The sequence below is a fragment of the Gracilinanus agilis genome, chromosome 5 (assembly GCF_016433145.1).
Source record: "Gracilinanus agilis isolate LMUSP501 chromosome 5, AgileGrace, whole genome shotgun sequence".
NCBI classification, from domain to species: Eukaryota; Metazoa; Chordata; class Mammalia; order Didelphimorphia; family Didelphidae; genus Gracilinanus; species Gracilinanus agilis.
In genome coordinates, this window is record NC_058134.1 from 215,265,475 (window position 1) to 215,280,441 (window position 14,967).

At 48.4% G+C, this 14,967-nt stretch overlaps 2 protein-coding genes across 2 annotated transcripts; one reads left to right on the forward strand and one right to left on the reverse strand.

Annotated features, from left to right (window-relative positions):
• The first annotated feature begins 5,759 nt into the window (after window positions 1-5,759).
• On the forward strand, window positions 5,760-7,992 carry RPS19BP1 (ribosomal protein S19 binding protein 1). The gene is made up of 4 exons (XM_044677977.1): window positions 5,760-5,840; window positions 5,969-6,064; window positions 6,537-6,634; window positions 7,513-7,992. Exons 1-4 carry the CDS (start codon window positions 5,789-5,791, stop codon window positions 7,654-7,656), a joined length of 390 nt encoding a protein of 129 aa, XP_044533912.1. The 5' UTR covers window positions 5,760-5,788; the 3' UTR covers window positions 7,657-7,992.
• Window positions 7,993-12,681: 4,689 nt separating this feature from the next.
• Window positions 12,682-14,853, reverse strand: ATF4 (activating transcription factor 4). The gene is made up of 3 exons (XM_044679998.1): window positions 14,638-14,853; window positions 13,734-14,054; window positions 12,682-13,590 (listed from the first exon to the last, which is right to left on the reverse strand). The coding sequence occupies exons 2-3, from the start codon at window positions 13,957-13,959 to the stop codon at window positions 12,773-12,775; spliced, it is 1,044 nt and encodes a 347-aa protein (XP_044535933.1). The 5' UTR covers window positions 13,960-14,054; window positions 14,638-14,853; the 3' UTR covers window positions 12,682-12,772.
• Between the last annotated feature and the right edge of the window lie 114 nt (window positions 14,854-14,967).

A 14,967-nucleotide genomic window follows, 5' to 3' on the forward strand; every position in this document is an offset into this window, starting at 1 on the left:
GGAGAGAGAGAGGAGAGGAGAAGAGAGGAGAGGAGAGGAGAGGAGAGGAGAGGAGAGGAGAGGAGAGGAGAGGAGAGGAGAGGAGAGGAGGGCCAACACTGGAAATAGTGGCATAGCAAATGAGATCACATGTGCAAAATGCTTTGCAAATTACAAAGTGCTCTACAAATGCTGTCTGTTATTATCATCAGTGTTAGAAAGAACGACCAGCCCAGGAAGCCCCCTGACAGCATCTCCCCAAAAAGGGCATCTTGATTCCTTCTTAAGACCTTCAAAGACAAGGAATTGACTGCTTCCTGAAGTGGGGGTGGGAAGAGAGGGAACTGGATGTAGAAAAAGAGATTGGGGGGCGGGGAAGAGGAGGAAAGGAAGAAAAAGAGGGAGAGATATAGGGTAGGAGAAGAAGGAAGGGAGAGAAGGAGGAGGAGGAGGAGGAAGAAAAGAGAGAGAGAGGGAAGGAAAGAGAAAGACAGAGACAGAACACCGAATAATCAGAGGAAAAGGCCAAGAGAGAGACACATAGTGAGAATGAGAGACAGAGAAATCAAGAGGGACAAGGAGACAGTGACTTGAGAGGAAAAACACACACTTGAGAGGAAAAACACATAACCCAGAAGGAGAGGGAGACAACCAAGAGGGAGACAATAAGAATGGGAGAGAGACTGAGAGAGAGAGATAGTCAGAGAGAAAAGCAGGAACAAGGAGACAGAGGCAGACAGACAACTCAGAGGAAGACACAAAAGAGGAGACACAGAGAGAATGAGAGATCCTAAGGAAAGAGAGAGAGAGACAGAGTGGAACAAAGAGAGAGCCCAAGGCTCAAAAACATACAGAGAGAGACAGATACAGAAAAGAGGACAGAGGAAGATGGGAAAATGACAAGTGGATTGTGATTTTTTTTTCTTGGTCCTTCTTAAAATACCCTTTTAGAATAATAAAAAAATTATAAATTATTTAAAAAAAAAGAAAACACACTTCAAAGACCTCGGTTGGCAGGAATGAACAGGGTAAAGAAGAAAAGAGGACACAAAGGTAAAAGATTAATAATGAGAGAAAAAGACCCAGAAATAAGCCAGCAGCCCTCTGGCAGGGAGGGAAAAGCTGCCTGGAAGTTTCTTTTAGGCCTCCTCCACTGGGAGGTTGCCAGAGGCTCTGGAAGAGACAATGGGAGAGAGAAAGGATTGGCTTCCAGATGCCTCAAAGCCAGCCACTCCCCATTTCCCTTCTTGACACCCTGATCCCCATCCCAGGGGGGCCTCAGCCTCCCAGACCAGGACTTGAAAGAAATAAACCCCAGGCTAAAGACTAGAAAAGGACAAGCTGGCTTCTGCCTAAAGGGAAGTCAGTCCCAAAGGGCAGAGGCTATCCATTGGACATTATCTATGGCCCTGAGCTGTATCCTCATGCCTGTCTCTGGATGCCCAGGAGGCAAGCCTCAATAACTTGGGCAATCTCTCTAGGCCTCAGCATCCTCCATAATCAGTCAAAGGGGTTCAATCAGAAAAAGAATAACTCCCTTTTCAATAGTTCTTCACTGCTTACAAAGGACCCTGAACCTGGAACGAACCCCTTGCTAAAGACCCCTACTCATTTCTGATTACCTCCCACTCTGCCAAGGCCTTTCTCTTTGTTCCTCGCCCATCCTCCTGAGCCTTAAGTTGTCAGGGTCTCTGTTGGTTGGCAGCCCCCAAAAAGATAATGAATAGGTGCTATGGTCCAGACTCTGATCTCTCTTATCACACAGACCTGGGGCAAACTTAGAAAAATGGCAGCTCAGCGCTACATAGATAAACTCTGAAAGAGACAGACACCAAGAAAGAGGAAACAGGAAGTTGGTGATTTAGATGACATGGCCGCCATTATTCTATTCATGGAATGGTGAGACATTGACTAGCTGAGTGCTATTGGGCTCACTAAGACTCTACAAAATGAGAGGGTTGGAGTGGATGGCCTCTGGGTTGGCCAATCAATCAATAAGGGCTTCTTACTAAGCTCTGAGGGAACAAAGAAAAGCACCAATAATCCCTGCCCTCCAGGAGCTTGCAGTTTAATGGGGAAATAATGTAGATATTAGTTGAATATCTACTTAGTAGATTCATAGAAATAAAGTAGATAACTAGGCAGACTCAAGATACGGACCAAGTGGAAGTCAGGGAAGCCAAGAGACTGTGGTTGTTATTCTTTTGAGCATGAATAGATACAGATGTTGGGGTGGGGGGTGTTCTTTAGAATCTGGACTCTATCAAGCTTCATTGTGCTAGAGCCAATGGATGTTGGGTGGGAGCCCTGGAAGGCAATAAAGCCTGAATTCATATCTTACTCCAGTCGCTTATTAGTATGATACTGTGTGATAGCTAATGTGATACTGGACAAGTCACTTATCTTCTCCCTGCCTCAGGTTCCTCACCAAAAAATGGGGAGAATATCAGATTATTTGACATCTCCGAGGGGAAAGAGAAGGGAGGGATAGAATTCGCGTCACAAAATATCAGAAAACAAATGTCAAAAATTGTTTCTATGTGCAATTGGGTGACAAACAATAAAATATTACTGATAAGAATAAAAATAAGGGGGGGGTAGCTGGGTAGCTCAGTGGATTTAGAGATGGGAGGTCCTGGGTTCAAATCTGGCCTCAGATACTTCCCAGCTGTGTGACCCTGGACAAGTCACTTGACCCCCATTGCCTACCCTTAGCACTCTTCTGCCTTGGAGCCAATGCACAGTATTGACTCCAAGACAGAAAGTAAGGATTTAAAAAAAAAAAAAAAGAATAAATAAATAAAATAGCCTCTGCCTCACATTGCTGTTAGGAGGATCAGTGCTTGGCAATCCTTGAAGGATGATTTTGATGCTTCAGTGTAGCATGGATTAAAACCTCCAATATCCCAGTGACCTCCAGGGTTACTGCTGCCAGACAGGAAAAGAGAGATGGAGGAGAGACTGGCCCTGAGGAGGGGAAGGAGGAGCTCCCAGAGCAGTGCCCCATCCTCACCCTCAGCAAGCACCCTGGCCTGGCAATCAATAGATCACTAGGTGACCTTAGACAAGGGGACCTTAAACTCTTGTCCAGCCTCTATGTCCTTTCTGGAAAATAGTAAACAAGTTGGGCTCTATCATCCCAGGTTTCAATACAACTGTTCTAAAGGATGTCCCAGCTCTGCCATTCCTGTTCTCAGGACCCTCCCATCTCTGAGTTCCTGTCTCTAACCTTGGACCTCCACATACTCATTCAGTGGCTTCATTGAACTGATGCTAGGGATAGCTAGGTAGCACAGTGGATAGAGGCTGGAGTCTGGAGGTCTTGGGTTCAAATCCAACCTCAGACACTTCCTAGCTGTGTGACCCTCTGCAAGTCATTTAACCTCAATCTCCTAGTCCTTGTCTGTCTCTTTTAGAGTTATTACTAAAACAAAAGGTAAGAGTTTGTTGGTTGTTTTTTTAAACCAAATGATGCTAGTTAAGGAGAATTGTCTGAGCTAAGATGAAAAGTCTGTTGGAGCCATCCCATAGAGAGGAGCCTGAAAATGTATTTTATACACACACACTTTGGTTTAAAGTTGGTTAAAGGGCTCTCTCCTGTCTGAGACAGGATTCACACCCAGGTCCTCCTGACTCCGGGCTCAGGGCCCTAACCACCTCATCACGCTAACTCTCATATCCTATTTTACCGCTTCCTCTGCCTTACCAGCCCAAAGTGAAGGAATCTGTCCAGGTTTAGTGAAAATCAGCAAAATCTGAACTCACTTGCTGCCCCAGTGATAAAGAAAACCAGCCCTGCAGTGCCATCTAGTGGTCTGTGGCCTCACATGTGCCCACCAGTCATTCTGGGTTAATCATAATAGTCATAATTGCAATTTATTATTTGCAAAGCACTTTACAAATATTATTTCCTCTTTACAGCAGCCTGGGAGGGAGGGCTATTGTTTTCCCCATCACACAGATACAGGAGCTCTACTTCCCTGATCTCCCAGGTACCCATGACCCATCCTCTCCATTTATCTTAGATTGATTTGGGTGCAAGTTGCCTCCCCCAGGGAAAATGTAAGCTCCTTGAGGGCAAGGACAGTCTCATTTTGTACCCCCCCCCTCAACCCTCCTAGCACACAGTAAGTGTTTAATAATTAACTGACAGACAACTAGATGGCAAGATGGAGAGAGGATGGGACCTGGAGACAGGAAGACCTTGTTTTAAATCCTACCTCGGCCATTTATTAGCTGTGTCACTCTAAACTTGACCTAAGCTTGTCTCTCTACTTTCTCTGTCTCAGACCAGTCCTGAACTTCCATGCCCTCATTCATCCATTCATAGAATTGATGCTGGTAAAATAAAATGGCCTGAGATAAAGCTGGAAAGGTCTACTAGAGCTGACCTTTCAAGAGGAATCGTAAAAATGTCAAACTGAGGAGCCAAGATTTTACCTGAGAGAAAAATAGGGAGATATTGAGAGATTTAGAGAGGGGAACTACAGGAAGCAGGAAGGTGAGTTAAAAGGTTGTTAATGGCCTCTGACACTTCCTAGCTGTGTGACTTCTTGGTAAGTGGCTTCACCATTGCCCAGCCCTTACCATTCTTCTGCCGTGGAACCAATAGAAAGCATTGATTCTAAGACAGAAAGTGAGGGTTTCATTTTTTTTTAAAAAGGATGTTACAGTGGTGTCTTGGTTAAGTAGGGAGAGACAAAGGTACAGGTGAGAATTTGCACAGGAGGAAATGTGGCAGCTCCCTGAATGTGAGAAGGGGGGGAAGAGTTAGGGATGACCCTGAAGATGTGACCCCAGGTCAGGAATCTGAAAGATGGTGGCTCCCTCAACCAGAATGGGGCAGTAAAGAGATGGGCTAGGATTGGGGGGAAGAGGATGAGCTCCAGATGACCACTTGTGGGGGAGTATGGGTAGATTAGATGGCTCCTGAGGTCCTTCAAGTCTCTGCATTTCTGTGATTCAATCAAGCAATCAATTAACATTAATTAAGTGTCTTTGTGAGCCAAGGACAGGACTTGACCAGAGAGATTAAAGCTGAATTTAGGGATTTTGCACGTTGGGATGCAGAGCCCCAAGGAGCAGAGTGGAAAAAGTTAAGGAGCAGAGAGAGAAAGAGGCACTGAGCCCACTCTCCTCAAGTTAAATGTCACTCCCTTTGGTAGAAGAGACAAGTGAATGGCCTTGAAGGACAGGAAGAATCTGGACAAGTTAGGAATTAAATGATGCAATGACAGCCGCTGTCATTGTAGAGCATTGTCCAGCCTGCTGATTGGAACCTCAGTTAGAATCCAACCTCTGCCCAGTAGTGCCTGTGTGACTTTGGACCCTATATGGGCCTGTTTTCCCTTGTATGCCTGTATCCTCTCTCGAAATTATCTACAGCTCTCGACAGCCTGCCCTTTCCTGTCCACCCCTCTCCTGTTTAAGCCCTTCATTAACCTGGGGCAACTGGGGGCGCAGTGAATGGAATCAAGAAGGCCTGGGTTCAAAACTGACCTCAGACGTTTATTAACTGTGTGACCCAATTTGCCTCAGTTTCCTCATCTGTCACATGAGCTGGAGAAGGAAATGGCAAAGCATTCCCTGTCTCTGCCAAGAACACCCGAAACGCAGGCTCAAAGAATCAGAAGCTACTGAAATAACCGCAACTCCGATAGTCCTCTGCGCGTGCGTCTTAAAGAGCACTCGGTGGCGCTGCCTTCCCGGAACTCTCCGGGCCGGGACACGAGCTTCCGGCCGGGCGCTTTAGGAGTCGGCTCCGAGCGGAAGTGCTGTGGTAGATCACGTGGGCGGCGGCGGTGGCGGCATGTCGGCTTCGCTCCTGCGCAAAGGCCTGGAGCTCCTTGGAGAGCCTACCGGTGAGGCGGGGGGTTGGCGAGGGCGCGGCACGGCGCAGGGGAAAAACGGGGCTGAAGCCTCAGTTTGCGGGTCAGCGGAATGGGCTGGGAGGAAGCCCGGCCCTGACAGTACCCCCATCCTCTCCCAGGCTCCAGGACTGGACCCCAGAAGCGGTCCCCGGGGAAGCGGCCTCCCAGGAAGAACGGAGCAACGGTCAAGGGGAAGGTCACCAAGTCGGCTCTGGGTGAGATGCCGGGAAGTGGGGCGGGGGTTGGTGGCGCCCTCACCGCTACTGTCTCTTCCCTCTCCGAGCCTTTGCACCGGCCATGCCCACTTCCGGGAGCGTCCTCCCTTTCCGTTAACGTCTCCCAGAACAGAATCCCTTGCTCAGAGCGCCCAGCGAGGCTCCCCCTTTACCTCAAATGAATTTCCAGGTCAGCCGGCATTTATTAGGCGCCAACTGTGTAGCGGGCCCTGTAAAGAAGTAGGGAGGGAAGCTCCCCTCCCCCTTTAGCTGCCCTCGTTCATTTGAGCTGAATTAGGCTGGATGTGGGGCTGGTCCCAGAGGAAGCCATTGAGGAGGCTTGCCCATGGTCACATACATGTTAGAGGCTGGATTTGAACCCCGGTCCTGGGGCTCCCCTTCCTTTGACCATCCCAGACCAAGTTGGTATGGTTGTGGGTTTGTTTCTAATGACTCTTTTGCCTCCCTTTAGAGGAGTTCCAGAAGCGGCAGAGTCAGGACCACCTGCAGGAGAACCTGAGATTCATGAAGCAGAAACGAGTGGCTGCAGACCCGAAGATCACCTCAAAGGTCAGGGTGCAGCCCCACCCCCTTATCTAATTGCCTGGGAGTCTCCTGGGCTGGGGGAAGGGAACTTCTACTCTTGGGGTCATCTAGGAGTTGTTTCAGGTGACAGTAGTCTCAGCCTGTTTTCACCATCCCCAAGGCAGGATGCATCCTTCCACCCCCATCCCTATAAGAGCTTCCCCATGGGTCTAGAGGGCAGGTAGTTCATCTCGTTCACCTAATTCTACCTGGAGGGGCCCTAGAGAAAGAAGAAAAGGCTCAACTGGGCAAGGGTGTGAGGGCAGGTGGGAGCCACGGCCTTGTTCTGTTTGGCCACAGGAGCCCTGACCAGGGGAGGGAATATCTGAGAGAATGAAAGGAAAGGGAGGAGAGACCTAATCTGGACCAGAGCTGGCTGGGTTGCCCTAGGAGGTAATGAGCTTCCCATCAGCAAGGGCTGCAAGGCAAAGGCTAGATCATAGTCAGAGTCAGAGGGAGCTTGGAGATGGCCTAGTCCAAAAATCCTCATTTCTCAGGTAAGTTGGCACTTGTTAGAGTGGAGAAGGAATTCTTCTGGTTGAGGAGAGGCTCTCTGGTTTTCTTAGAGGCAAACCTGAGGGTTTAAGCTTACCTCTTCAGCTTTCAGGCCTTTGTGACCCCAGAGTCCCAAGTGCCTTGTCAGTAGAGGCAAAGCAGGGGTCCTTTGGAGAAGGAGAGCAATTCTTTCCAGGCCAGATATAGACTGAGACACCGGCTCTCCTCCTTCCTAGCCTTCCTCATCTAACCCACTCACTCAAGCCAAGCCCAACCCCTCCCCTCCTCTCCGTGGGGAACCCTTGTCTACCTCCAGCATATCCCTTCCCTCCTCCTCCCCCATGACTTCTGGCCTCTGCCTCCTACAGATCCTTCTCCATAACCGAGGCAGGAAAGCCAGGGACCGACCAGCCACCAAGCCAGAGAAGGAGAAACCCCAGGGCACTGTGTTCACCGAGGAAGATTTCCAGAAGTTCCAGGAGGAATATTTTGGGAGTTCTGGAACCAAGTGATGGAGAGGAAGGAGCCCCAAGACTGGACTGATGTGGTTTTGGCTCCCCAGAAGAAGCATTCACATGGGGACAAGGAGATCAAGATGGTCTTGGGCCAAGTCTCCTGGCTCCGAACAGGGCAGTGCCAGAGGGATTGTGGCAGATAGAGGGAGGGCCTGGCTCCCTTCTCCCCACTCCCAGCTTCAGGAGTCCCCACCCTTGGGACTGCTGTTTGAGACTCAGCCACCAGAGGGCACTGCTGCCCCCACACAGAAGGGAGGGGAATGGGCCCTAGTGGGTAGTGGCTGGGCCAGGGCCTGAGGACAGCCCTGTCTCCTGAATAAAAATGAAAACTTCCCTGTTTGGGATTCCAGTGAGCCTAGGTCCCAGCCTGGGGCACCTTCCCACCCTAGACAGGCCCCCTAGAGACAGCAACAGTGGGTGAAGGGGTGGGGCTAACAGCCCTGGAGTCATATGGGGGAGATCTGGGGTCCGGGCTTTTGGAAGCTTGAGACTACCCTCAGTACAGACAAAGGCAGGAGATCTGAGGGAAAGGAAACCTGATTTGGTAACAACAGGCCTGGGCGGTGATGTGGTTCAGCTTCCTGCTCTCCTACTTCCTCTCTAAAGCTCAGAACAAAGGCCTTTCACTTTTCTCTCCTGTGGAAAGCCATACAATGCCTGCCCTCCCCCCAGAGCACCTCCATGAAGGGCAAAATAGGAGCCTCTCTCTGACAGTTGGTCCACAGTTCAGAAAGCTCCTACAGAGTCACTGGAATCAGAATGGGGCTATTCTTGTCCTCCCCTCCTGGCAACCAACGTGGATAATTCGAGCAGTTTGGGTGGGCTATTCTTTTTTTTAACCCCTTACCTTCCTTCTCCAAAACAAGACTGTGTATTGGTTCCAAGGCAGAAGTTTGCTAAGAGCTACTCAGCAGGGGGGGTTAAGTGACTTGCCCAGGGTCACACAGCTAGGAAGTGTCTGAGGCCAGACTAGAACCCAGGACTTTCCATCTCTGGGTCTAGCTCTAACCACTGAGCCATCTTAACTGCCCCCAGGAATGGGTTGTTCTAAAAAGATGGTTGTCTCTGTTCCCAGGTCCCCAGGAGGAGGTGATTAAAGGGTGAGTTGGGCTAAGGCCAAACAGGACATTTGAGAGAATGATCTTGGTGCCTCTCCTTGCTCCCCTTCCTGCCTGATAAAACATTTCAGAAAGAGGCTTGCCAAAGTGAGCATTCTTACTCCATTGAAAGAAGCCACTTCTTCACTCCAGAGACCTCAGGAGCCAGGTGGAGGCTTGAAAAGCAAATCTAACTCCCTTGGTGCAGGGGAAAGGCCAGAGGTGACTTGGGACCTGTCTGTGGTCACAAATCCTGTAGATGGAGAGCCAGGCCTAGAGATGGGAGGTCCCAGGTTCAAATCCGGCCTCAGACACTTCCCAGCTGTGTTATCCTGGGCAGGTCTCTTACCCCCATTGCCTATCCCTCATCAATCTTCTGCCTTGGTACCAATACACAGTATTGATTCTAAGATGAAAGGTGAGGGTTTTAAAAAAAAAAAAAAAGCCTGCTGTGGATACTAGGGTCTTCCAGCTCTAGCTTTGGAGCTGCCCTAGGTAGAATTCTTGGGCACAAAGGGAAGTGGGGCCCCTCACCTTGGGGTAAGGCCTCTCCCTGGTTAGCCTCCAAGGTTAGAATCATGGGATGCTAGCATCAGAGGGGACTTGGGTGACTCCTGCTCCCAGCTCAGTGGTCTCCAGCTACAACAATCCTAGAACGAGGAGATCCAAAGGCTCACTCTATGCCCCTTGTGGGGAGCTCTGTCAGAAACAATGCTACCTTATGTGGTGTCTCCCCCCAGTAGAGTGAGCTCCTGGGGAGAGCAGACTGCTTCAGTTTAACGTTTGTGTCCCCCACACAGACATTCCTTGGCACATAGTAAGCACTTAACTGCTTCAGTCACTGCTGTTTCCTCCCACTGCCCTTTGCCCTATTTCCCTTGACAGCTAGAAGGAGGGACTAAATCTCCCACTTCTTGCCTCCCAGTTGCCTGTCTGCTAACTATGCTCCCTCCCCCTAGCATAGGTGAGAGCTATGAGTGCCAAACATCTCAGATGTTGTCAGAAGTGGTTCAGGTCCGTTTTGCTGAATAAAATTATTTCCTCTTTTCTTGACTACAAGAGCTGGCTCAATGGGAAGGGGATGGCAGCATCCAGCATTAGGAAATGGAAGTAATGTTAAAATGGAAGAGTAATCTGAATTTAAAACAATTTCAAAATAAGCTGACCTTCCCTCTGAAGTCCAGGGGTTATCCTTCCAAGATCCTTGGAAGGCAAAATTTTTAGGAAACACAAGTTTTTAACTTCTCCAAGTTCCCTGAGAGGCTGCTTCTGGGAACCGTCAGGGCTCCTGTGGGTCGGGATGAACTTTCATTCCGAATGGAAACACTCTTCAGCTTGGATCCAATTCAGAGAAATTGGAAGCTAGACAAATGGTTTCCCTGTTGCTAGATTTTGGAGTCTGCTCAATTCTTGCCAGTTGGAGTTAGCCCTTGGACATTTGAGGTTCTCAGGGAATTGGAAAAAAACTTAGGTTCAAGTTAAAATCTGCTTCCTCCTATTCATTTCACTCTTGGCTCCTCATTCACAGAAGCAGAGTTTTCAGGTAGACAGAATGCTATCTAGATCATATCTGAAAAGGAATCCCCACAATTACAGTCACTGCGAGAGCTAGGAGTGAAGAGGGGAGGTCTCTCCCAAGATGGCCCATTCCATTTCTGAACAGCTGGTTACAGAAAAGCTTTACCTAAATTTATCTTCTGATTCTGACCCTCTGGGGCCAAACTAGGATAAGTGTAATCCCTCTTTCCCATTGATGAAGATAGCTGCTGGCTTTTTGTCTGCCCCCCACCCCCAAGTGTTCTCCAGGCTACACACTACACATCTGGTTGATTCATTGAACTTAAAAACCAGTAAAACTTCCTTAGCTCTTTTTTTTTTTGGACTATCCGATCATGCCTCCCTCATGTTAAAATTCAGCCCAGTGTTCTAGCCGCTTTTTGGAGGGTGAGTAGAGAATAGGGAGAAGCTTAATTGCAAAGTATTAGCACTTCCAGCTACCATCCCACGTATTCAAATCTTGGATAAAATTGTTAAATGGCACCAGGCCAAGGGAGAGCCCAGATCCCTGAAGGGTGCTACACTGGAGACCAGGTCCCAGTTGTGAGCTTTTAACTATTAATGGCTACTTTTTTTTTTTTTTAAACCCTTACCTTTTATCTTAGAATCAATACTGTGTGTTGGTTATAAGGCAGAAGAGTGGTAAGGGTTACTTAAGTAACTTGCCCAGGGTCACACAGCTAGGAAGTGTCTGAGATCACATTTTAACCCAGGACCTCCCACCTCTTGGCAGCCCAGCTGCTCCCAATGACTGTTACTCTTGATCTAATCATTTACTCATTTCTAAATCTATTAAATAATATTCTCATTTAAACCTAGATCTCACCATCTTATCAAATGTTTTGCTAAAATCTAAGATAATTCCATACCAGATCCCACTGTGATCAGCCCCTGGTTTGGTGAACCTGTTAAGAAAAAATATTCCAGTCTCTGGCCTAAATTTGCCTTCTCTTAGTAATATGTGCCCATTGTCCATGTTACATACTTGAAGCCAAATTAATTCCCATCCTTTTCCCTTTTTGGACCACTAGGACATTTGCCCTTCCTCTCATCTCTTATACTTGGTTCCTGTGTTTGTCTGCTTCACCAAGTCTCTTCAAGGTCTGGGGATGGAATTCATCTGGGCAGCAGAGTGCTCTCTTCATTGTGATGGACATTCTTAATTCTGATTATCGGTCCTCCCCATTAGCTATTTGCCTTCTGCACCCTTTCCCATAAAAAGCTTCTCTCCCTGCCAAGAATGGAACATCTCTGCTTCCACTGGGGTCAAGTCAGTTATCTTCCCATCCACCCTCAACTTCTGCCTCCTGACTCCCTTTGAGTCAATACCTTTCACCCACTATCTTTTTTTAAAAAATTCGTTTAGTCCTGTTTTATACATGCTTAAGCGCCATTGCATCCTATAACCGCACATCTATGGATAAAAAAGCCTCACCTTTTCTCAACAGCTTCATCTCATTCTAAGGCTTAGGTCTCTTGAGACCAATATGTATTTGATGGCAGCCATCATAGGCTTCACAAATTCCCTTCTCCACTGACTCAGAAAAGCTATGTAACAGGGAGGTCCCTTGGCCACCAGAAGAGGGGACTCCAGAGAATGGGCTCCCCCAGGAGACAAGTTCTAGGTTTTAGGGAAACTGGGTGCCAGGTCTGGAATCAGGAATTCATCTTCCTGCCTCAGTGTTGACCCTGACTAGTCACTAGGCCTTATTTGCCTTGAATTCATCTGCAAAATGGGATTGAGAAGGAAATTACAAATCACTTATTATCACTGCCAAAAGATCTGGGTGAAAGGTGCAAATTCCCACAAGGCTTCAAAACCGTGGGTTTACCCTAATGCATAATAGGGCAGGTTGACAATTCTGACAGTTGAAAAGTTTTTTTTGTTGGATTACTACACAAAGGGCAAATTGCTCTTAAAAAGTACTTGGTTTTGCAGTGGAATTGTGCATTGGCTACCTCAGAGGTGAGTGGGAGGGGAAGAATGTAAATCATGTAACCATGGAAAAATGGTCAATTTTTCTCTTGAATTTTTTATAAAGTACTTAAGGTTTCAGATTTATGACTGAATTTTTTAGCCTCTACACATCAAGTACCACCTGTTACGTATGCTAATCCGTTTGCTCCTTTTAGAGCTTTACTTTCCTCACAAACCTGGAAGCCTTCCAGATACTCCATACTTTTGTGCTGGGGCTATTTGCAGAGGGATATAATAGATACATCTCTATTAAACCAGTTAGAAACCTTACACCCAGTCACACTACCCATGATTACACAGAATTGAGGATTCCCAATTAGGATTTGTTCTTTTGGGGAAAGCAAGTTTTTACAACCCAACCCCATGGGCCTTATGAAACATGCACACAAGTTACACTTTTACTACAAAATAATTTATTGAATGAACACAGCACAAGACTCCTATATACACACAAAGACAAAGAATCTGACTACCCAACAACTTAAGTGCTTTTCCTCTTCTCCTTAGCCTTCCGGACCTCTTCTATCAAGTCCTTCAAATACTGGATCTCCTTGCTTAGAGAATCTGCCTTCTCCTTCAGAGCCTCATTCTTCTGTTCTAGTTCTCTGCACTCCCCAGATAATGCCTCCTGCTCTGCCCTTTTTTTCTGCCTATAACGTGTGGCAGCAGTCTTATTCTGCTCCATTTTCTTTAACTTTTTATCTACCTTTTTCTCTTTTTTGTCCTCAAGGGGGCGGTCGTATGGCTTAGGATGGGCAGAGAGAAACATGATGGGATCGGAACAGAGCTGACTCTCATTAGGAGAGCCCATGGAAGTAGAGGGGCTATGCTGGGGAGAACTGAGATAAGACTCGGGGCTTGTGCAGATCCCAATTCCACTATCATTATCTGAAGGAGCTTCTTCTTCTTTGATACCCTTGGGCATCATCATATAAACAAGTTCTGGGTTTCTGTCTCCTTCCAAGACATCCACTTCACTACCTAGTTCTAAACTAAAAGAATGGTCTGGAGTGGAGGTCAGGGCCCTCAGAGAAAGGGGAAAAGACTGATGGGAGGGGAGGGGGGCAACATGATCAGCTTCAAGTGTAGTTTCTGGGAATTGGCCAATTGAATTTACTGTTAAAGGGGCCTCTTTATCATTAGTTGCCAAGGGGTCGAATAGATCACAAGAGTCTTCCAACGTGGCCATAAGCTCAGAGCAGGTGGATTCCAGGTCATCCATACCCAGGAGGGCATCGAAGTCAAACTCCTTCAGATCCATTTTCTCCACCATCCAATCCATGCCCGAGAAGGCATCCTCTGCAAAACAAATAACTTTGTGACCAAGCATCCTAGACTAGAATTCAGTCAGGTATCAATCATCACTATTTCCCTATGACCCATTTAATAGCCTCAGCCCCTTCCCCGCCAAAGTTTCCATCAAAAAACCCTCCATTTCTTACCCTTGCCAAAGTCTGTGGTAGTAACTAAACTGTCCACAGCCAGCCAATCAGAAGAGGCTGCCTTAGCCTTGTCGCTGGAGAACCCATGCGATTTGAAGGGCTTGGCCTCCTCCAGGTAGTCATCTAAGGGGCTCAGGCTTTCCTCAGCCCCCAAACCCGACTGGTTGAAGGGGGACAACAAGTCCCCCCACAACAAGTCGCTGTTGAGGAAGCTCATCTCGGTCATGTTGTCGGACTTTCGTCAGTTTCAGGAGGGCAGAGTAGTCTTGGGTTTGTTTTTCTTGGATGACAGCAATGCTGCTGCTGAATGCCGTGAAAAACCTGGAAGAAATCCTGGGGCATGAGATCCATTTCTTCCCACCCACCCCCCATTTCTTCCCATATTCGAGGAATTCCAGGAAAGCAAGCTTTAATGGCCGAATTGGAGCAGGGATCACCGCTTAGGTTCTCTCCTCCTCCTCTTCCTTCTCATGCCCATATAAGGATCGTGGCCGAGGCTCCGCCCGCGGGGGGCCCGAAGGGGATGACTCATATCGAGGCCATCGCGGCCCCTTCGCGTCCCCAACCCCCACCCCACGGCGTCCGCCATTTTGTCTCCTTCCTTTTCTGCCACGTTGAGCGTGGGCAATGCGCCCGAACCGGCTCGGCTCTCCCTCTACAAAAGTGCCGCCCCTCTCGGACATTTTCAGAACTCGCTGGGGACCCTTGATCTCCCAAGAAAATCTCTAGGTCAGACAAGACAAATATGCTCTACTCTAGATCATAATGTCATTGCCTTATCTGCAAAGCCCAGGAAATAGCCTAACACGTACACATATGCGATTACTAAAGGCCTGGGAGTCTAAATGCCTAGGCGCCCGCCCGCCACCCCCCCCACCATCGCTACCATCCCTCTTCCACTCACGCCATGGCTTCGCCGCTGGAGTTTGCCGCTGCAGAGCCCGGAGCTGCTGCCGCCGCCGCTGCAAGGGCCGATGCTGCCGCGGACGCTGCCGCCTCTAGAACGCCATGGCGGGCGCCGGGGGGGGGGGGGGGGTGCCTAAGGCGAGCCGAGCGTGGGGCCGGTGAGGACGGCAAGGAGAAGGACTGAATACACAATTCTCCAAATGCGGCAGAAGTGAAAATGGCGGCCGCAACGCCTCAAGCGACCTTCTTATAGTACGCTCATACGTAACGCGGTATTCTTCCGCAGGCGTTAGGCATCCTTCCACCCGAAGCACGTGACCTCCCCTCC

Excerpts from the sequence above, each read along its gene's own strand:
- RPS19BP1 (XM_044677977.1), top strand. The coding sequence starts at position 5,789 with ATGTCGGCTTCGCTCCTGCGCAAAGGCCTGGAGCTCCTTGGAGAGCCT. Across the intron at positions 5,841-5,968 it reads GCTCCTTGGAGAGCCTACCG|GCTCCAGGACTGGACCCCAG; the intron begins GTGAGGCGGGGG and ends ATCCTCTCCCAG. Across the intron at positions 6,065-6,536 it reads GGTCACCAAGTCGGCTCTGG|AGGAGTTCCAGAAGCGGCAG; the intron begins GTGAGATGCCGG and ends GCCTCCCTTTAG.
- ATF4 (XM_044679998.1), bottom strand. The coding sequence starts at position 13,959 with ATGACCGAGATGAGCTTCCTCAACAGCGACTTGTTGTGGGGGGACTTG. Across the intron at positions 13,591-13,733 it reads TACCACAGACTTTGGCAAGG|AGGATGCCTTCTCGGGCATG; the intron begins GTAAGAAATGGA and ends TTTGTTTTGCAG.